This window comes from Gopherus evgoodei, chromosome 2 (assembly GCF_007399415.2).
Source record: "Gopherus evgoodei ecotype Sinaloan lineage chromosome 2, rGopEvg1_v1.p, whole genome shotgun sequence".
Classification (NCBI taxonomy): domain Eukaryota; kingdom Metazoa; phylum Chordata; order Testudines; family Testudinidae; genus Gopherus; species Gopherus evgoodei.
Genome location: NC_044323.1, coordinates 99,784,870 through 99,808,195, shown reverse-complemented (window position 1 = coordinate 99,808,195; position 23,326 = coordinate 99,784,870). Strand labels below are relative to the sequence as shown.

At 39.5% G+C, this 23,326-nt stretch overlaps 1 protein-coding gene across 1 annotated transcript in view; it reads right to left on the bottom strand.

Moving 5' to 3' along the window:
• The window catches only part of CNTNAP2 (contactin associated protein like 2), a 1,679,055-nt gene that overhangs the window by 504,580 nt on the left and 1,151,149 nt on the right, over window positions 1–23,326 (bottom strand). Inside the window, exon 11 of the mRNA XM_030551435.1 lies at window positions 5,902–6,008. Within this exon, the coding sequence (XP_030407295.1) occupies window positions 5,902–6,008 (107 nt within the window). The remainder of the gene's footprint in view (window positions 1–5,901; window positions 6,009–23,326) is intronic.

Here is a 23,326-nt window from a genome sequence, read left to right as displayed (position 1 = left end):
TAAACTGAACTCATTTGCTATGGAAATTACTGAGTGAAGACAAATATTGAACACCACAATACTACTTTTACAGGGTCTGAAAAGAAAACTTATCCAAAACTATGTAGTCATTTAAACATCATAAAATGTGCTGAAAAAGTAAATGTGCTGAACTGCTACTCCTAATCTGAGACAATTAGCCATTATCCTAACATCAGATTTGTTTCTAGGTAAAATTTCTTCCTGTAAAGTATCATTTTTTCTAGTTTAAAAAAAAATACTACTGCTACTTCATTCTAAGGAATGTGTATTTTCTCTTACTCTATATACTTATTGTGGTTTGCATTCTCATTTAATAAATGCATTATGACTAGAGCTGTGTGAAAAAAAGTCATTTGGATGCACAGGGGTTTCATGCAAATATTTACTCTGTTTAAGTTTAAAGAGTTTATCCCTTGAGTTTGGCTTTGAGTTTCTGCTTCAAATGAACCTAAAAATCCAAAATGAAATTCAGACAAAGCTCCAGAGCGTTGCCTGGTTTCAGGTCAAAACTACAGAATAGTGCTGACTTCCCACCTCAAACCAAAAACAGTCTAGGTTTGCTGAACAGCATAGACCTAAGACTACTAGGAGGGTCATGAATACCGATGGTGGCAAACCTGGCAAATTGCAGGCTTGTAATAAAACATGAGTTTCCCCTGATTCTGAGTTTCGTTACAGAAGGCTGCTGAAATTCTGACATGCTATACAGCTGGGTCCACAACATGGAGACCATTCCGTGATCACCTCTACTAAGCTGATGCTTTCATTTCATAAATTGAAGCTCACCTTTCAAAGAAACTTTTTCTCTAAAGAGAAAAGAGTAATTTTAAAAGTATTGCAACACTCGCTGGAAAACTGAAATTAGATCCTTAAAAAAAACAAAAAAAACCTTTTTCCATCTTTCTAAAGCAATATATGAAGAAAGGGATTAGCCTGAAACTTTTGTTGTGTTGCAAAGGCAAAGGTTCCTGTGCTCTGTGCCTCCAGATGACCTGTCTTGCTATAATCCCATGTGCTTTTATCCTGCTTGTACCAGAAAGACAGACACTGTACTTCAAATCCCCCTTTTGACATAGCAGTCCAGTAGCATCTTTTCCTTTCCTTATTGCTTTATTTTATCTACAGAAGTCAGATGAAAATGCTATTAAGAGAAACGTACACAGCTACTGGGATTTTTTTTTTCTTTTTTAGTAAATGTGACTTCAAGGAAGTGACTCTCTACCTCTGTTCCTTATTCTCTCTCATTGGCACTCAAGGAGGAAAAGTAGTTTATTCTTATTTTCAAAGATTCACTGGTCAGTGAGAACATGCTTAATTAACTAAACATCCCTCATTGCATTTATCTACATGAAATGAATATCTAAACTGCCCATTCACATACACAAAAATAAATGATTTTCAAAGTCATGGTGTCAAACCAGAAACTTCCCCCCTCCCCACAAAACTATGAAAATTCAGACTTAAAGGGCTCAACAAATACATACGCCAAATTATTTTTTCTTTGTTTCACCAAAATACTATTTAACTATGAAATTCTATATTTCCTTCCCTGTCCTAATCTTGCAATCTTTATGAACACAAACTCTCAATCACATCAATGGGAATTTGGCCTGTGAACAAACCACAGGAGTGGTCCCTTACACATGGTCATGTTTTTCTTTAATAATCAGTTTTTATGCATTTGATTTCTTTGGGTATATTACTGTCCAACAGTGGCACAATTCACTTTGAAGATGAGTTCCTTCTTATATTTAATGGTCTCAGAGAAGAATTTTAAACCCAATAGCTACATGTTCAAAAAGAAGGAAGGAACTTAAAAGGCATTTCTATAACTAAGTATTGTTATTATTTTCATAAAATGAAATAACAATTTTTTATTGACATATTTTTCTCTCTTGCTTATTGCTTGTATAGTCTGAAATGCATGAGGAGAAATTCTGGCCCCCTTCTAGCCTACAGATAAACTTTCCTTGGCTGACAGTTTTTTTGTGAAATAATTATGTAAAAGATGATATCCTCTGAGACTTGATTCACTCGGGAGTATGTTGGGGTGGCTTCTGAGTCCTTCTCCATTCATTAGCCACCAAGCCATTATCCATCCAGCTCCATGTCAAACTAACCACTGAGATTTCTTTATTGGCATACAATCAAACTACACTTGAGTTGATCAGACACAAGTGTACCGTCCAAAGTTATACAGCACTGATCTTCCTTTATATACATTTCCACATTACATTGCATTACACATTTTGGAATTGACTTGGTTACTGTGTAGAAACCAATCCCTGTACAGCATGCTGTATCCACACACGGTCCAAGTATAATTTACTCTTTACCTCATCTTTATGTTCCCAAAATATCTTATCCATTGTTATCTTGCCAATTACAAATGGTTCTGTGGGTGTTCCCTCTTATCTTCGCTAGTACAGACATTCTGTTTCCAGCCTGCAGATCCATTATCACCCTAAACCAGTCTCTCAAGAAAAGAGGCCTCACCCACATCTATACTCATGTCAAACCAGGCCTATACTATACTGGCGCTTGGGGTAGGACCAAATCCATCACTCACCACATGGTATGGTGCACGTTGGCTCCTCACCACTTTTGCAGCAGCCACTTTATTCCCTGGTCTGGCATATGGATGACAATTCTGTGCATCCCATTCCACATGCCGTACTTGATTGGGAGAATATCACCTTAATGAAAAGCTTTCAGTTCATCCTGTTCAAGCTTCTGGAGTTTGTTTATAAGGCATGGAGAGAAGCATCCAGGTAAGAAACTTTTTATAAGCCAGTAACAGAGGTGAAAGTAAGCCGGTACGAAGTACCGGTAAAAAAAGGTGCAGCAGTGTACCGGCAAATAAAGTGGAGCACTCAGTACTGGCTTACTTTCACCCCTTTGGCTGCATAACAAAAAGTTCAAATTCAAAGCTAATAAAAGCTTGGAAAGGGAAAACTCACTGTCACATTTGTTTGTTGAAGATTGCCTCATCCAGGGCAGAAAAGAACTGCCCTGGCTTTGGTCATCCCCCCTCAACAACTGTGAGTGAAATTAACAAGGATGCCAGAAAAAGCCCCTAATCCTGCCATTCAAACCGTGGGGTCACCAGCTATGTTTAAACTGTTCCTATGCAGGCAGCAGGTGTCCAGGGCAGGCTTCTCCCTCAGCCAATCTCCCTGCTCCCTGCTAAAAGCTTGAGGGGAGCCGCTGCAGCCCCAATGAGTGCGGGGGTTGGAGGAAGCACTGAGCCTAGCCCTGTCGACCGCCTGGCTGGAGGGGGAGGGAGGAGAGAAACCAATGTGACAGTGAGTTTTCCCCTTCCACTGGCTTTTATTAGCTCTGGAATTAAGCTGTACAGCCAGATGGCTATTATATTCTGCCCCTGCCTTGGTCTCACCATCCGGTCCCCCGTCAACAACCGTGAATGAAATTAACAAGGACTTCAGAAATAGCCCCTAATCCCGCCGTTCAGACCATGAGGTGACCAGCTAAATTTAAACTGTTCCTATGCAGACAGCAAGCTACCTGGAGAGGCTTCTCCCTCAGACAGTACCCCTGCTCCCTGCAACAAGCTAGAGGGAGCCCCTGCAGCCCCTGCTGAGTGCAGGGTCGGGAGACCCGTACTGGTATTTTACTTTCACCCCCTGGCCAGTAATAATGGTGTCCAGAGAGTAAATTCATCTCAGGTCAACATATCAAATATTCTGTTCCCATTGATGTAAGTGGGAGCTCACACATGCAGGGAGAGCATAATATCAGAGCTGAGATATTTGGTGTGGATATGAGAGGAGAAGATTGCCTTCTCATTGTGCAAACCATCGGAAGTGAGGCTGACCTATAAGCATTTGGATCCACAAAAGACCAAAACCTAAAACAGTGGGTTTTCAGAATAGGGATTTTGGTTTAGATCCATCTGCACTTGATTTTTATTTTCTTTCAAGTCACAGCCATTAAATTATCAGACTTCTGAGCAAATTATTACTCAATAACTGATCTCATTATAATAGCAGCAAAGAGTCCTGTGGCACCTTATAGACTAACAGACATTTTGGAGCATGAGCTTTCGTGGGTGAATACCCACTTTGTCAGATGCATGTCATTATAATAGAAATTCAATTTTTTTGAGGGGGGAATCTGCTGTAGATACATGGAGTCAGAGTCTAAGGCCAGATGGGACCACTAGATCATCTAGTTTGCCCTCCTAAGTATATCACAGGTGACCAACACTACTCAGCACCCACACACTGAACTGAAAGCCACAGCTTTAAAATAAAAAATGAAGAAGAGGTGACTAACCCTCTGTATATACCATTAGCTCCGCAAGCTAAGAAGAGACAGCAGGTCTTAAGGAATCCAGCTTGTCCAACAAATTAAAGATTTTAAAAATCTAACTTGTTACACTATTTACCACCATCTGGGAACTGGGAAAATGCAACTAAATGAGGTTGGAAACTATCACAAACATTTGTTTTCAGGAATACCATTGGTGAGTCAAAAGAAGGCCTTTATAGATCCCACGTACGAACACAAGCAGTAGCAAATGAGCAATGGAAATGCTCGTCTCTCAAAACTGCTTTTTGAATAATTTCAAATCTCTCTATAATTAAACAATAATGCATTTTAAATGCTTTTCAAATGGTGTGTGTTATAAATATGTTCAGTATGACGTTGAGATTTCACTCAAAAATAGCACAGTTTAAATGGAAATGGAAAACCTGTGAAATGTCAGTTTTTCATGAGATTACATGAATTTTGTAAAATCCAACAAAAGACAGAAACCAAAGACTGAGATTATCAAATTTCTCATTAAATATTTTGCATAATTCTAGAATGTGACATTAAAGTATAAACAAAAAATTGCAAATCTGAATTAAACTGGTAATTGGATTTTTCACTGATTTGCAAGCATCTTGGTTGTAACTTTGGTAGTGAACCTAAGGTAATTGTCCTCTCATAATAGTAAGAGGTGTTATTGTAGGCATGTCAACGGAGAAAGATAGTAAATGGACAAGTCTTCTTTATCTATCTACCATATTTTAGATAACACTTTTCAAAATGAAAAGGCCCTTTTGCTAGAATGACAACACACACACACAATGGCTTGCCCTGCACATGTAAGTCAGATGCTACAGAAGATACAAGGATATCTCTTTTCCTCTCTCTCCTCACTCCCAGTATATCAGTAGCGGCAGCCGTAATATGGCTATAATCAATATGGCTTGTAAGCAGTGGGCACTAATAGTGCTGCCTGCAGTACTTACCACAACAGAGATAATAGTTTGACTTTCAGAATGGCCAAAGAGTCAGTTTGCACATGCGTCTGTTTCAGTATCAGGTTATATCTACACTTAAAATGTTATAGCAGCAGCACTACTGTCGCACTTCAGTGTAGACACTCACTATAGTGACAGGAAGAGTTCTCCTATCCTTGTAGGTAATCCACGCCCCCAAGAGGCAGTATCTAAGTAGATGAAGGAATTCTTCTGTCAACCTAGTGCTGCCTATGCTGCGGGATAGGGTGGCCTAGCTACGTCTCTCAGAGGCGTGGACATAGCTATTCCGATGTACGTTTTCAGTGTAGACCAGCCTTTAGTGCCCCCATTTAGGAGTTCTCAGAAACGCTAGGCAAGAGTTTAGGAGAATGATTGAAGAATTCATGTAACCATTTGACCACCGAGGATGGAATTTTCAGCAGTCAAAATGGAATGTGGGCGAGATGCAAGTATCAGCATTCCTTCTCTCATAAAATAGTTCTATGGGCTCTTTAATAACCACAAATGGCTCTGACTTGGACTTTTACATCTCAACCAAAAGACATCAGTATTGTGCATGCCTTCTATATTATATTACAGTGTTGAAGAAAATCACAGTGTCACTTACAGTTGTGACAGGTGGCACCACTGTATCCAGTTCCATCACAAGTACATTTGAAGCTGTCCCACGTTTGGGAGCATTTGCCACCATGCTCACAATGATTGGGCACGCACCTGGCAGGACAAGAGACAAAGAGAAAAACAAATAAACAACAAGATTTATGAATGGCCAAATTTTGAGCTGCCAAGTAATACATCATATCAATGCGGGTTTGCCCTACACTCATAATTAATCCTTGTTGTTTTAGGTAGATTAACAAAATTCGTGACAAACTGTGCCAACCACACAAAAGATGATGTATCACAGCCCTGCTGTGGCTCCTTTTCAGACAGACTGTAGAAAAGGAAGACAATCGTGGGATATATTCTCTCATCATAAATTAAGTTTTTAAAGGCCATAAATGACTAGTACCAGAATCATAATAACATCACAAGCCATGGATCTTTCTATTGTGTAGATGACGCCATACCCCATGGATTCAAGACCCACAAGTCACTGAAAGGTAGAAAAGAATAGCAGTGAGATTCTGTTCATCTTTGTCCTGCCCTCTATGGGATAAGACGGAGGCAGCTTGCCTGCTAGCTGAGATGGAAGTTACTAACTTTGCATTATTAAAACAAACCAGGTGCTGTGAACTTCACAATAAAAGCTTTAACAGGCTTTAATTCACTTGTGGCAAGCGTAATTCACCTTTACCCCACCTGCTTTCCCATTCTAGCTAAATTATTGTCAGAGAGCTGAGAAAATGAAAAAGAAAAGGTGGAATGGAAATGAATGAAAAATAGGGGAAATTATATCAGAACATACATTTATTATTTGAAACAGCCACAAAATGCAATTTCAAAGATTTGAGTTTGACCAGTTTCTTTTCTATCAAAGATTCATTTAAATAGGAATTATCATAATACTTTCGCTTTTTGAAACTATTACTTGTCTCTTCTTGGAGCATGCTTTGAAATCTCATTTCAAAGAACCATTTTTTCCCCTTTATTAAATTTCTTTTCAGCCAGTCTCAGGACAGACTCTGAGCTTTCTGATCAAAGGTTAAAGGAATTTTCCTTTCATGTTGAATTCATCCAAATAATATTTATGAACTACACTTCTGCATTTTTACATTAAGGGAAGATTAATAGACCTCCTACCAACCAACAAATGGAAATATTTTCTGGCAACATAGTACAAATTAAACTATAGTTATCATCAGGATAATTTTGAAATTCACAGCATCCCTGTAATAGCTAACACTAGCCTCTTTGTTAATACCCATAGTGCATCTTAATACATAATGGTCTATCTGACAAATATTTTTGGAATTATTAATTTGGGAATTTTCCTTTTCTTCCACACTATTGTGTGCACGGATCACTTCGATTTTACAGGGATGTTGCACATGTATCCAAGAGAAAAATATTTTTGACAGAAACACATTACCCACTTGGCCATAGTGCAGTTCACCTCCTTCTTCAAAACTTATTGTTTATACCCACAGAGTAAAAGCTTTTTAAGAAAATATACTATACAATCCGCCTACATTCTCTATTATACTACAGTGAATGAGATGTGTCACTTAAATCTGTTAGAGAATTTCAAAAGACTAATAAAAACATGCTTAAAGAAATCATCTTTTGAATGAAAAGCTAAAACATTTTTATACATTTTAATATTAGAGTACAGTATCCGATAGCGGTCTGAGATAGTAACAGCAAATATCCAATTTGGAAATTTTCAATTTTCTGTGAATCTATGGATGGCTGGTGTTTTCATAGACTCAGACTTTAAGGTCAGAAGGGACCATTATGATAATCTAGTCTGACCTCCTGCACAATGCAGGCCACAGAATCTCACCCACCCACTCCTGTATGAAACCTGGGTCTGAGCCATTGAAGTCCTCAAGATGCAGAGAATCTTCCAGCAAAAGTCCCTTGCCCCATGCTGCGGAGGAAGGCGAAAACCCCCCAGCGCTTCTGCCAATCTTCCCTGAAGGAAAATTCCTTCCCTACCCAAAATATGGCGATCAGCTAAACATTGAGCATGTCGGCAACACTCACCAGCCAGACATCCAGGAAAGAATTCTCTGTAATAATTCAGATCCCACCCCATGTAACATCCTATCACAATCCTTTGGGTATATTTACCGCTAATAGTCAAAGACCAATTAATTGCCAAAATTAGGCTATCCTATTATACCATCCCCTCCATAAACTTATCAATCTTGGGCCTGGTCTACACTACGAGTTTATCTTGAATTTAGCAGCGTTAAATCAAATTAACCCTGCACCCGTCCAAACAATGAAGCTGCCGTTTAGAACTGTCCCTCAACATGCATATCCTGAGACATTTTGTATTTTACCAGTGTCAACCAAAGGCCCACACACAAATGGAGATTCAGTCTTGCCTGTGCTTGTCAAGATTCCCATTTTCAGCTATAGGCTGAGCAAGTGCAGAACGGTGGTTCACTCTATTTTGCTGTAAGCCAACCGTCTTCCTCCCCCTCCCCTTTGATCTCTGCTTGCAGAGGCAATAAAGTCAGTGTTGTTTCTTATTCATGCATTCTTTATTACTTCATCACACAAATGGGGGGATAAATGCCACGGTAGCTCAGGAGGGGTGGGGGAAGAGAGAAACAACGGGTGGGGTTGTTGCAGGGGCACCCCCTAGAATGGCATGCAGCTCATCATGTCTGGGGCTGTGACCCAGAGCGGCCATTTGCCTCTCTGGTTCTTTAGTAGACTCTCCTGATATTCTAGGCAGGACTGACTCTCCATTAGAGAAAATGTAAAGAAGAGAATGACCTGGGGAGTCATTCCCATTTGTGTCCATGCGCCCCTGGCCGACCTCACTGAGGCCGGTCAGGAGCACCCATGACAGCAGCAGATGGTACAGTATGACTGGTAACCAATATTGCCAACTTGCAAAGAAGCAGATGGTACAGTAGGGCTGCTAACTGTCTTTGCTAACTTGCAAAGGTAAGGGGATGCTGCTGTGTATCACTGCAGTACCGTGTCTGTCAGCAGCATCGAGTAGATATACGGTGACAATGAAAAAAGGCTGAATGGGCTCCATGGTTGCCATCCTATGGCATCTGCCCAGGCAATCCAGGGAAAAGGGCAAGAAATGATTGTCTGCCGTTGCTTTCCCAGAGGGAAGATTGACTGACGACATCTACCCATAACCACCCGTGACAAATTTTTGGCCCCATCAAGCATTGGGATCTCAAGCCAGAATTCCAATGGGCAGGGGAGATTGCAGGAACTATGGGATAGCTACCCACAGCGTAACACTCCGGATGTTGATGCTAGCTTCGGTACATGGACACACATCGCCGAATTAATGTGCTTAGTGTGGCCGTGTGCACTCAACTTTATACAATCTGTTTCCAAAAATCAGATTTATGTAAAATTGGAATAATCCTGTAGTGTAGACATACCCTTAGTCTTGAAACCAGCTATGTCTTTTGCCCCCATTACTCCCTTTGGAAGGCTGTTCCAGAACTTCACTTCTTCTGATGGTTAGAAACCTTAGTCTAATTTCAAGGCTCAACTTCCTGATGGTCAGTTTATATCCATTTGTTATTATGTCCACACTGGTACTGAGCTTAAATAATTCTGATCCCTCCCTGGTATTTATTCCTCTGATATATTTATAGAGGGCAATCATATCTCCCCTCAGCCTTCTTTTGGTTAGGCTAAACAAGCCAAGCTCTTTGAGTTTCCTTTCATATGACAGGTTTTCCATTCCTCGGATCATCCTACTAGCCCTTCTCTGTACCTGTTCCAGTTTGAATTAATCCTTTTTAAACATGGGAGACCAGCACTGCACACAGTATTCCAGATGAGGTCTCACCAGTGCCTTGCATAATGGTACTAACACCTCCTTATCTCTACTGGAAATACCTTGCCTGATGCATCCCAAGACCGCATTAGCTTTTTTCACTTTGATGACACTTTAAAAATAGTTCTAGTGACATAAGTCTGACCCACACTTCTGTACATCTAGGTAAGGCCTTAATTCTGAATGTAATTTTATGTGTTTTTAAACCTTGTCAGCTATATTCAGCTTTTATTTTCATAACCACTTTGTGGTTTCATGAACACTGAAACCCTAAATTCATATCTTGCAATATATTTGGTAAATTACTTTCTTCTCCAAAACCATTTCATGTGTCACTTTGGATGTATTTCCTTCCTTAATTCTATTTGAAAATAGATTTGCTTTAAAATATTATTTCCCATTGGCCAAAAAAAATTCTACATTAATTTGGACAGATATTTACATGAAATCTCAATAATACCAATATCCAATTTTATATTTTATTACTATATAACTTACTTTTATAGCAGTAAAAGTAGCAATGCTAATCTTGTATTGGTATCTTAACAAATATAATTCATGTAAATATGAAAATCAATACAGGTATTTATTGACACCATCTACCTGAGCACACTTTTTTATTTTATTTATTTATATAATTGGTTAAAAGTTTTAAGTCAAATGTATCCAATAAACCACAACTCCCTATTGTTAGTTTTGTGTGTCTTGTAAGAGGGCTAGCTTAACCCAACTTCTTCTGGAATATTTTTTTTTTAAAGCAACATTTTTACTTTACTAAATACTAATTTGACATAGTTCAGGGTGGAAAGTGATTCGAACTATAGGGAATTTTAAGTCAGCAGAAGGTAGTAACTTCAAAATCATTTGGTGAGGACACTAAGATAAATGCTTATTGTGAGGTAAATCCACAGCCAGACCACGGCTGTACCCACTGGCTCTCTTCAAGGAGCAGTGGGAACTGTCTGGGGTTCTCTGCTCAGTGTCCTCCATTGGATCCCTGCTTTTGACCCTCACTCCTGTCCCTGTTTTCTCATTAGTTGTCCTCCACATTTACGTGAGACCTGAGTCCAGTAGCTCCTCCTCCTAGGCAGAAAGAGAGGGGCTTTTAGATGTGAGCGGGTGAGTGTTATAACCTAGTCCCAGATTTGGACCTTAGCATCCAAAATATGGGGGTTAGCATGAAAACCTCCAAGCTTAGTTACCAGCTTGGACCTGGTAAAGCTGCCACCACCCAAAAAATTAGAGTGCTTTGGGGCACTCTGGTCCCCCCAAACCTTCCCTGGGGACCCCAAGACCCAAATCCCTTGAGTCTCACAACAAAGGGAAATAAACCTTTTCCCTTCCCCCTTCCAGGTGTTCCTGGAGAGACACACAGAAGCAAGCTCCGTGAATCTAATCAGAGGGATTCCACCCTCCCCGTTTCCAGCCTTGGAAAACAGAAGTACCGAGAGCTAATCTCTCTTCCCCCCTCACCCAGAGGAATGCAAAGTCAGGCTAGTAAATCTAACACACACAGATTTCCCCCTGACTTCTTCCTCCCACCAATTTTCTGGTGAGCACAGACTCAACTTCCTGGAGTTTCCCCCTAAAGAAAAACTTCAACGGGTCTTAAAAAGAAAGCTTTATATAAAAAGAAAGAAAAAGTACATAAAATTGGTCTCTCTGTATTAAGGTGACAAATACAGGGTCAATTGCTTAAAAGAAATATGAATAAACAGCCTTATTAAAAAAGAATACAATTCAAAACACTCCAGCAACTACACACATATAAATACAAAAAAAACCATATAAATCACTATCTGATCTTTTGTACTTACAACTGGGAAACAGAAGATTAGAAAGGCAGGAGACAGAAAAAATCACTTCTCATAGCCGAGAGAGTACAGGCAGAAGACAAAGAACTCAGACACAAACTTCCCTCCACCCAGACCTGAAAAAGTCTGGTTTCCTGATTAGTCCTCTGGTCAGGTGTTTCAGGTTACTTCTTTCCAGGTGTAAGAGACATTAACCCTTAGCTATCTGTTTATGACAGTGAGATTCTCAATAGTGCCATGAGTCGCAGCTCCAACAGAGCTTGTGGTGACTCTTCACCCAGGCAAGCAGCAGCAACTCGGCTGCACTGACTCAGCCTGTAAGCAGAGCCTGCAGTGACTTTGCCCTCAGGTACGCTGCAGGGCCCAGGTCAAATGATTCCCAGGCACACATTTCACTGACCCTGCTAAAGCTGCAAGTTAGCTAGGAACCCTACTGCTGCCTCATGCAGTGTTACAAAATCCCTAGACTTCCAACCTGCCCTCCATACTGTCCCTGCTCCTGCTCCTGCTCCCGCTCCAGCCCACTTCAGCCTTGTCTGTGCCCTTCTGCAACCTTTCTCCAGCCCTGCATCCCTCCTGACCCCTGACTTGTATGGGGAGATTTTGGCAAACCAGTAAAGTGCCTGAAATCACTTGCTTATTGCTAAAAGCAGCCAAGTCAGCAGGCAGTAAAGTGGCCATGCAGCAGACTAGCTTAACCAGGGGAGAGGGTTTTGCGTGCCACAGAAAGGGCAGCTTGCCCCCCGTGTCCTTCCTGATAAGAATTGTGTTGAAACTGCTGATACATGCATTTTAGGGGCCTCAAGGCTGCAAACGCTGGGAAAAGCTCACACCTAGTTAATCAATAATCAGAAGGAAACCTCTTGCTTGACCATTGAAACTGCTTGCTTAACAAGTTTTCTTTAAGGGACATATTGTACTATAAATAAGGGGAAAGAGTTTGAGGTAGTGGGACACTTTGGAACTGGACTCTCCCTCCGGATGCATCTTGTGTTCCCCACCGGCTGCCACTGTGCCACTCGAGAGCCACACTCAGCTTCAGTAATTATCGAGGGTTGGGGATGTTTTACTAATCTGTTGCAGATGTAAGTGCTTGAGACTAAGTAAAGTTTAGCTTTAAGCGAAAGCACTCTCTTGTCCTGTTTGTGCTGCCCATCTTTCGGTTGGATGGCCGTGTCTCCCCTGATTTATTTCCTGACACCACTTTGCACACAATAAAACTTACCAAGAGCTTTGGGTTGAAAGAACCCCAGGTAACAGACTGACTCCACCCCAGCTTTAACCTTTGGTCCGCAGTCAGACTCCAGCTATGATCTTTATTTTTGGCTGGTCTGTAAACTCTAACCTCAGTTCTGTCCAGCCTGTCCCCAGATCCTAGTTTCAGTGCTGCTCTCACCCTTGTCCTGACTCTATGGACTACTCTATGGTCCAACCCCCAGGCCTGACTGCTTAGAACTCAGAGCTAGACACTTATGCTGTTGGAAAAAGTGCTATAAAGTGTATAGAGTAAAATTTTCATAAGTATTTGATCATACATATATCTGTGCATGGAAATCACCTTGTGTAATATTGGACATGCAGTAGAGCACGGGTAGGCAACCTATGGCACAGGTGCTGAAGGCAGCACGTGAGCTGATTTTCAGTGGCACTCACACTGCCTGGGTCCTGGCCACCAGTCCAGGGGAGCTCTGCATTTTAATTTTAAATGAAGCTTCTAAAACATTTTTAAAACATTATTTACTTTACATACAACAAAAATTTAGTTATATATTATAGAACTTATAAAAAGAGACCTTCTAAAAATGTTAAAATGTATTACTGGCATGCAAAACCTTAAATTAGAGTGAATAAATTAAGACTCAGCACACCACTTCTGAAAGGTTGCCGACCCCGCAATAGAGTATATACATGCAAGACCCATTTATGTTCTATTTGCACTTGAATTGAATGCACAAATGAATTTTGGATGTCTTTGTTCTATCATCTAGTTATATATCAGCTTTTTTTCTGTTGGCGAGGATCATCCTCACACAATTCCATGATTCAATTTCTTTTTGATATAGACTTCTATCACCCTGGATCTTATGGTTCCTTCATATCTCCTATATCTGCTAATCTGCTCTAGACACCTCCACAACATTCCCCATGTACAGCACTACCTGGGTTCCACTGTGCTAAAATCTGTATCCATGTCTTCTTCTCCTCTTGCCTTGTCTATTGCAAATACATTCTCTTTAGCCTCTCATTTCCCTGCTCTCCTGAATCCAGGTCAAAGAAATATGACCATATCCTCTCCATTTTTAATAAAATCATTGACTGTCCATTCCTTTCAGGATAAAGTTCAATATTACTTCCTAACTGAAACTATCTTGGGCCTTTCTGCAAACTACCACATGGACATTTTTATCTTTTTTTCTACTTTGTCTACACTTGTTTAGCACTGGGCCACATCTGCTTCTTCATATACACTTGTCAATTTTGTGTAAGTAAAGTTCCTGCCATTTGTGACAGTTTCTTGTATCTGTCACTTAACTAGTTTATCCATGTATTTTCACATCTAGCATGAAAGCACATACTTTTTGCCTTTCCTTATATGGTATGTTCAATTTCTCTGTATCCTATATTTTTATTTGAAATACATGATTTCGTTATTTAAACTCAAGGTGGATGAAACAATTTCTTTTATTGGACCAACATCTGTGGGTGAGAGAGAACATAAGAACAGCCATATTGGGTCAGACCAGCGGTCTTCCAACAGTGGCTCATCCCAAGTACTTCAGAGGGAATGAAAAGAACAGGTAATCATCAAGTGATCCACCTCGTCCCCCTTTCCCAGCTTCTGGCAAACAGAGACTAGAGATATCATTCCTGCCCATCCTGGCTAATAGCCATTGATGGACCTATCCTCCATGAATTTATCTAATTATTTTTTAACCCTTTTATAGTTTTGGCCTTCACAACATCCTCTGGCAAAGAGTTCCATAGGTTGACTGAGCTTTCGTGGGTGAATACACATGCATCTGACGAAGTGGGTATTCACCCACAAAAGCTCATGCTCCAAAACGTCTGTTAATCTATAAGGTGCCACAGGATTCTTTGCTGCTTTTACAGATCCAGACTAACACGGCTACCCCTATGATACTTGACAGGTTGACTGTGCATTGTGTGAAGAAATATTTCCTTTTGTTTGTTTTAAACCCGCTGCCTATTAATTTCATTTGGCTACCTCTAGTTCTTGTGTTATGGGAAAAAGTAAACACTTCTTTATTTACTTTCTCCATACCAGTCATGATTTTGTAGACCTCTAACATATACACCCTTAATTGTCTCTCTTCCAAGCTGAAAAGTCCCAGTCTTATTAATCTCCCCTCATATGGAAACTGTTCCATACCCCTAAGCATTTTTGTTGTCCTTTTCTGTACCTTTTCCAATTCCAATATATCTTTTTTGAGGTGGGGCAACCACACCTGCACAGCATTTTCAAGATGTGGGTGTACCATGGATTTATATAGAGGTAATATGATATTTTGTGTCTTATTATCTATCCCTTTCCTAAGGATTCCCAACATTAGCTGTTTTGAGTGCCGGTGCACACTGACTGGACGTTTTAAGAGAATTATCCACAATGACTCCAAGATCTCTTTCTTGAGTGGCAACAGCTAATCTAGACCCCATCATTTTATATGTATAGTTGGGATTATGTTTTCCAATGTGCAATACGTTGCATTTCTCAATATTGAACATCTTCTGCCATTTTGTTGTCCAGTCACTCAGTTTTTTGAGATCCCTTTTCACAGTCTGCTTTGGACTTAACTATCTTAAGTAGTTTTGTTTCATCTGCAAATTCTTCAACCTCACTGTTTACCCCCTTTCCCATATCATTTATGAATATAATGAACAGTCCTGTTCCCAGCACAGACCTCTGGAGCGCACCACTATTTACTTCTCTCCATGCTGAAAACTGACCATTTATTCCTACCCTTTGTTTCCTATCTTTTAACCAGTTACCAATCCATGAGAGGACTTTCCCTCTCATGCCATGACAGCTTACTTTTCTTAAGAGCTTTTGGTGAGGGGCTTTGTCAAAGGCTTTCTGAAAAACTAAGTATACTATATCCACTGGATCCCCCTTGTCCATATGCCTGTTGACCCTCTCAAAGAATTCTAGTAAATTGGTGAGGCATGATATCCTTTTACAAAAAAACATATTGAGTCTTCCCTAACCTATCATGTTCATCTACGTGTCTGATAATTCTGTTCTTTCCTATAGTTTCATCCACTTTGCTCAGTACTGAAGTTAGGCTTACAAGCATGTAATTGCCAGGATGCTTCTGGAGACATTTTAAGACATTAAAAATGGGTGTCACATTTATCCTCCAGTCATGTGGTACAGAATCTGATTTAAATGATAGGTTGCAGACTTGTCATAAACAGATAGCTAAGGGTTAATGTTCTTTCACCTGTAAAGGGTTAACACAGGGAACCAAACACCTGACCAGAGGACCAATCAGGAAACAAGACTTTTTTAAATCTGGGTGGAGGGAAGTTTTGGGTTTGAGTTCTTTGTTCTTTGTCTTGGGTCTGTGCCCTCTCGGCTCTGAGAGTGTTTTTTCTATCTCCAGGCTTTCTAATCTTCTGTTTCCAAGTTGTAAGTACAAGGATAGTAAGACAATAGGTTTATATTGTTTTCTTTTGTATTTACATGTGTGTAGTTGCTGGAGTATTTTGAATTGTATTCTTTTTGGATAAGGCTGTTTATTCATTTTTTCCCTTTAAGCAATTGACCCTGTATATTGCCACCTTGATACAGAGACTATATATTATGTCCTTTTTCACTCTTTTTATATAAAGCTTTCTTTTTAAGATCTGTTGGAGTTTTTCTTTAGTGGGGACTCCAGGGAATTAAGTCTGCAGCTCACCAGGGAATTGGTGGGAGGAAGAAGTCAAGGGAAAAATCTCTTTGTGTTAGATTTACTAAGCCTGACTTTGCATACCCTCTGGGTAAGGGGGAGAGATTAGATCTCTCGGTACTTGTGTTTCCAGGACTGGAAGCAGGGAATCTCCTAGGGTCGTCCAGGGAGGGGAGCCTGGGAGGAAGTACCAAGGAAACAAGGGGAGGAGGTTATTTCCCTTTGTTGTAAGACTCAAGGCATCTGAGTCTGGGGGTCCCCCAGGGAAGGTTTTGGGGAGACCACAGTGAGCTAGGTACTGTATAATTCTTAGCTGGTGGCAGCGGTACCAGGTCCAAGCTGGTAACTAAGTTTGGAGGTTTTCATGCTAACACCCATATTTTGGACGCTAAGGTCCAGATCTGGGAAGAAATGTTATGACAAGACTACAGTTAGTAATTCAGCAATTTCACATTTGAGTTCCTTCATAACTTTTAGGTGAATACCATCTGGTCCTGGTGACTTATTACTGTTTAGTTTATCAATTTATTCCGAAACCCCTCCTCTATTGGCACCTCAATCTGGGACAATTCCTCAGATTTGTCACCTAAAAAGAGTGGCTCAGGTTTGGGAATCTCCCTCACATTCTTAGCCATGAATACCAATGAAAAGAATTCACTTAGTTTCTCTGCAACGGCCTTATTGTCCTTGAATGGTCCATAGGTTATTTAGAAAGCTCCCTGCTTCCGATGTACTTAAACATTTTTTTTTTGCTATTACTTTTTGAGTCTCTGTCTAGCTGTTCTTCAGATTCTTTTTTAGCCTTCCTAATTATAATTTTACACTTCACTTGTGAAATTTTATGTTCCTTTATACTTTCTTCAATAGGATTTAACTTCTACTTCTTAAGGGATGCCTTTTTGCCTACCACTGCTTCTTTTACTTTGTTGTTTAGCGCTGGGGGGCAATTTTTTGGTCCTTTTACAGTGCTTTTTTAATTTGGGGTATACATTTAATTTGAGCCTCTATAATGATGTCTCTAAAAAGTTTCCATGCAGCTTGCAGAGATTTCATTTTTGGCACTGTACTTTTAATTTCTGTTTAACTAGCTTCCTCATATTTGTGTAGTTGCACTTTCTGAAATTAAATGCTACTGTGGCGTTCTCCCCCTCTCAAGGATGTTACATTTAATTATATTATGGTCACTATTACCAAGCAATTCAGCTATGTTCACCTCTTGGACAAGATGCACCTCTGGGATCCACTTAGGACTAAATCAAGAATTGCCCCTCCACTTGTGGGTTCCAGAACTAGTTGCTCCAAGAAGCAGTCATTTAAACTGTTAAGAAACCTTATCTCTACATCCTGTCCTGAGGTGATACATATCCAATCAATATGGGGATAATTGAAATCCCCCATTATTATTGAGTTTTCTATTTTTATAGCCTCTCTAATCTCCCTGAGCATTTCACAGTCACTATCACCATCCTGGCCACATGGTCGGTAGTATTATCCCTACTGCTATGTTCTTATTATTCAAGCATGGAATTACTATTCACAGAGATTCTATGGTACAGTTTGTTTTATTTAATATTATTACTTCACTCGATGCTATGCTTTCTGTCACATATAGTTCCACTTCCCCACCAGCACAACCCTGTTCTGTCCTTCCGACATATTTTGTACCCTGGTATTATTGTGCCCCATTGATTATCCTCATTCCATCAAGTGCCTGTGATGCCTATTATATTGATATCCTTATTTAATATGAGACAAGCTTTCAAGCTTACACAGAGCTCTTCTTCAGGCCTGGGAAACTTACTCAGTGTCACAGCTAGAAACAAGATAGAAAAGATGGTTTAGCATAAGTAGTTAACACATATTTCAAGGGACCATGCAAGCATCATCAAGTCTAGTTCAAGTTCTCAGTATTATTCTTATGAAGCTGAATAACCTGGGTCCCAGATATCTAATAGACTGCCTCAGGCTCCAGGACAAGGGTGGTGATTGACTACTCAGGCAAAATGGAACTTTCTACGTAAGGGTAAAGTTAATCAGTGTCCAAGATAGGGCATTCTCAAGGGGCTAGCCCCAGATGGTAGAAGGAATTCCCACAGGGAGAAAAGGACCATCACAAATTTCACTTACTTCTGCTTCAAGTACCAGGTTCACTTCTTTGGTCTTGCCTTCTCTAACAAATACTGAGGTGTGTGCATATTTTTTAAAAAAAAAATTAGCCCCCAATAATACAAACCAACAAAAACCTCTACCAAAACCAAAACATTTCACTGAACATATAATTCTACATCTGGGGACAGGAAGAGACAAAGAACAAATCACATATGACAGATGTTAATCTCGTTCCTTATTGCACTGCTGAAAAGCACTCAGATACTACCATATAGAATAGAGCAGAACATTAAGAGAAAGTCAGATATGAAAAATGCTATACAAAATAACGCTGTGTTGAGTTATTCTTAACATGGAATTCAATCTTTTCTTTCTCATCTTCAAAGCCTTAACTAATCTTGCACCTGCTTATGTCTCAGCAGTCATTTCCTCTTACTCTTTCTTTAGCTCCTTCTAATCCTTTTCTTACTGGTCCCTTCATCCCTTTCTCTGTTTCATATCTGTTAAGCTGCCCATTACGGTTTCAGTGGATTTCCAGAACTTTTTCACCAGTTGTCCTCTCGTGCCTCCTTCAAATCTCTTTAAATCCATTACGTCCATTAACCCTTCTGGCATAGCTCTCCACACCTTTGCTTATCTCAACTGTCTTACATTTTATCTTGTTTGTCTTTTTATAAATAACTGTCTTATTATATGCATTTTAAACATACTGATGATATTTTATGTTTATCCCCACAGAGAAATTTTTCGTAGAATGTTAAAGTTATAGCTAAGTAGTCAAAAGTCATTACATGAAAAGATTAGGGTTACATTCACAATCTTAATTCTGACCCTTATGAATTTGCATTATGATACAGTAACAAAATGGATAAAAATGTTCCCACTGTCCTTTTGTAGCATACGTGCAAAAGGGCTGAGGGAGTGCTTCTGCACATATTTCACTACAGATTACATAGCTAGATTACCCATGCACGTATGTGTAGTAAATCCTCCTTAGAATTAATGTTACTTGCTTAGGAAAAAGAAACAAATTATGGAAGAAATACTGCAGGAGTTTGGAAAAATAATACCATAGGACTTTGTTACTTTGAACAGAAGTTTTATATGCTAATATAACCTAATTTTGTCTGTCTGTCTGTGTCTTTAGTATTTTTAGCATCATGTGATTGTATCTTTCTTCATCTTCATTCATTTAATAAAGCCTAAATAAGTTATTACAGGATTGGACTGAATGTTACCTTATTGGATGAAGGAGGGTGTTCCAAGGTGGAACTGACCTGTGGTATGTGTATGGTCCTTTGGGAATAGAGGAACTTGGATTTTATGTGATAGTACAACGAAAGGAGCCTAAAAGCACTGGGGGGCTGCTTCTTTGGTGTGACGAGGGATTGGAGTTTCCACGGGGACTGTTTAACTTCTATATTAAGACTTGTGACAGTAAGGGGCATGATAAGGCCCATTCAAACAAAATTCACCTTAATGCAGCCAAATGCAAAGTTATGCATCTAGGAATAAAGAATGCAGGCCAAACCTACAGGAGACAGTATCCTGGAAAGAAATCCTGGAAGGATTTAGGGATCAAAACAAGCAACTCAGTAAAAGCTCCTAGAGTGATACAGTGGCAAAAAGAGCTCATGCAATCTTTAGATGCATAAGCGTGTGTGTTGTGAGGACAGAGATGAATTTACCTCTGTATATGGCATTGGTGAGATTGATATTAGAATACTGTGTACTGTTCTGGTGTTCACATTTTAAAAAGGATGTTTTAAAACTTGTCTTGGGTGCAAAAATGAGCCATAAACTTCATTCAAGGGTTGGAGAAAATGCCTTAAAGTGAAAGACTTAAAGCTCTCTATCTGTTTAGCTTACTAAAAAGAAGATTGAGAGCTGACTTGATCACAGTGTGTAAGTACTTTCACAGGGAGAAAATACTAGATACTCAAGAGCTCTTTAATCTAGGTGAGAAAGGTATAACAAGAACCAATGGCGGAAAGCTGAATCCAGACACATTTAAACTGAAAATAAGACTTTTTTTTTTCCTTCAAGTGAGGATCATCAACCATAGGAACAGACTATTGAGGGAAATGCTGGATTTCCCATCTCTTGATGTCTTCCAATCAAGACTGGATTCCTTTCTGGAAGATATATTTAGCCAAACACAAGATATTGGGCATAATATAGGGTGAAACTTAAGGGCCTGTAATATACAGGAAGTCAGACTAGGTTATCTAATGGTCCTTTCTGTCTTAAACACTACAAAACTGAACTCCAGATTATCATCAGTCGTAGATCCCACACTTCTCAATTCATTCATTCTTCTTATTCCCTTACCTGATACTGCTTCCTCCACCATGTTTGTAACGCACCATTCATCTGTGGACTTGAGTTGCCAAAAAATCTGAAAGGGTGATCTGGGATACAAAAGTGCTTAAAGCTACATTTTGGGCCCAATTCTCCAATGCATTGTACCTTGCATAATAGTTTGCACCCATGCAAAGTGGTGTAAAATTCTACCATTTTGTGGTAACATTTAACATCCTTGTTGCACTGGTGTAACTGACTGTAGAAGAAGCCAGGTAGTGGTAGATTAGCCCCGTTAAGTCTATGATACAATATATATGAGAGAAAATTTAAAAGGATAATAAAAGATAATGCTTTTAACTTCTAAATCACCTGTCATCTGAGGATTTGAAAACACCTTGCAAACATGAATTAGGACTACCTTTATAAGGTAAGCACCATTAGATCCATTTTACTGATGGGTACACTGATGGTCAGAGTTTCATAGCTTGCTCTAAGTAAAAAAGTTCACTAGTGGTAGACCCAGGAAAATAGCCCAAAATAGTCCCTGGTTCTAGACAGCACCCCTGTCTGTAGTGAACAGCTCTTCAGAAAGCAAGTAGAATATGTATAAGCAATAATGGAAACAAGTAGTACTGAACCACATACTGATCAGATGATTCTAAGAAGACCCATCATAGCTGACAATAGACTACAAATATCTGCTCCTGTCAGACAAATTAGAGGAAAAACAGCTGATCTGACAATCTAGACAAACTCTCAGTTCTTACGATTTAACAAGTGTTTAATGTCACTTTGAACTTCTCAACCATAAAACTATCATCCCGTATTCAAAGCAACACATTCAAAAGGCAGATGGGGCAGATTGTAAAATTAATTCAGGTTCACAATAATCCCCAGATTGGTTTGATTTGCTGCTGACTTCTAACCTGATCTTGCACAGATGTATATAATTAAATGATGGTGGCATTAATGGATCTTTAGTGAATCAAAGATAACACTGTTTCTTATTTATTACCAGTGTGTGGACTTCCCATTTCTTTGGAACATGTTATCAAGCTTGTTTTATTATACAAGTTAAAAAGCACAAACTGCCTAGCAGTTTTAACCAGTGTGATTTATAGAGAGAAATCAGTATTAAAATATTCAGTGACATTTCGTTAAGCAAAGTTCCTTTAGGGCACATTCACAGAAGAGGCTGCCAAACTGTTATGAGTGTTATCTCCAGAACAATAAGGTGCTATTACAGACTGTTTGCAAGAGAAGAATTAATGAAAAACGGATGCAATTAAAAAGAAAAAAAGCAGTAGTTAACTCACTTGGACTAAGTTGTCCTTTTGGTTTTGTTCAAATTCAGGAAACCCAGTCATTTTTTGCTTGTATGCAATAATACATGCTAGTCTGTCTATGTAACTTTCAAGGCATCTTAAAAAATATATGCTTAACAATAAAATATACTGTGTATACATAACCCTATAAAGGTAGACTATATAATAATAAATCAATAAAAGCAGTTAATTAAGCCTGAGTAAAGACAAAGGCTTTGCACCATGACCTTTTGGTGAACAAGCTCCGGGCTAGAGCTTCAGCTGGTGTAAATCACTGTAGATCTCAATGGAGAGTCACTGATTTATACCAGGAGAGATTCTGGCCCCAGGATTTATCAGAACAAAAGGGAAAATGAATGTGAATCAAGGGCCTCTACCAAAAATCATCTGGTATCAGCCACTACATATTTAAAGATAGAGACTATTAATTTGAGAGCCCCAGCTGATGTCAACTGCGATGGCAGTAAATACTGGTCTATCAGACCCAAGCCACACACATTTTTGTACATCAGTATTGATATCTAAACTGCACCCAGAAATGAACAAATAGGAAGCCAGTGAAATAGTTGGAGCCCTTGATAACTTGAAAGTCAGTGGGACTTAGGAGTCTAAGTCACTTTTGAAAAATGATATTTAGGTTCCTAAGTCACTTAGGTCTTGCAGCACTGAGCAGAACAATGCCTAAATACATTTACAAACCTGGGCCCAATTACTTAAATATAATACCATGAAGTAAGTGGACTGCTGTTTTCTGCAGGTCCACTACGTCTTCAAGGGCAGCCCCATCTACAGCATGTTGTGGGGGGAATCACAAAATCACAGGCAACTGTAGCAGATGCAGGTGAAAATGTGTTTTTGTCCATCAGTGACAAATTCTTTAAGAGCAGTCAGGTGTCTAAAACGCTTTTAAAAAGTGGAAGGGACCAAACTCACTACACTTCCAAGGTCAGGATTCCAGCTGATACCAAAGTTGCACCTACATAGTATTTTCAATAATCTTCCCCTAAAAGTAACATTGAAAGACAGAGCAGTAACTGTTGAGATGTCAGATTGCCAAAACAAGACGTAGGTTCTGAAGCAGGGCCTAAATCTGTAGTTTCTACCTATCTCAAGAGATAAGCCATTGGAAACGACAAAA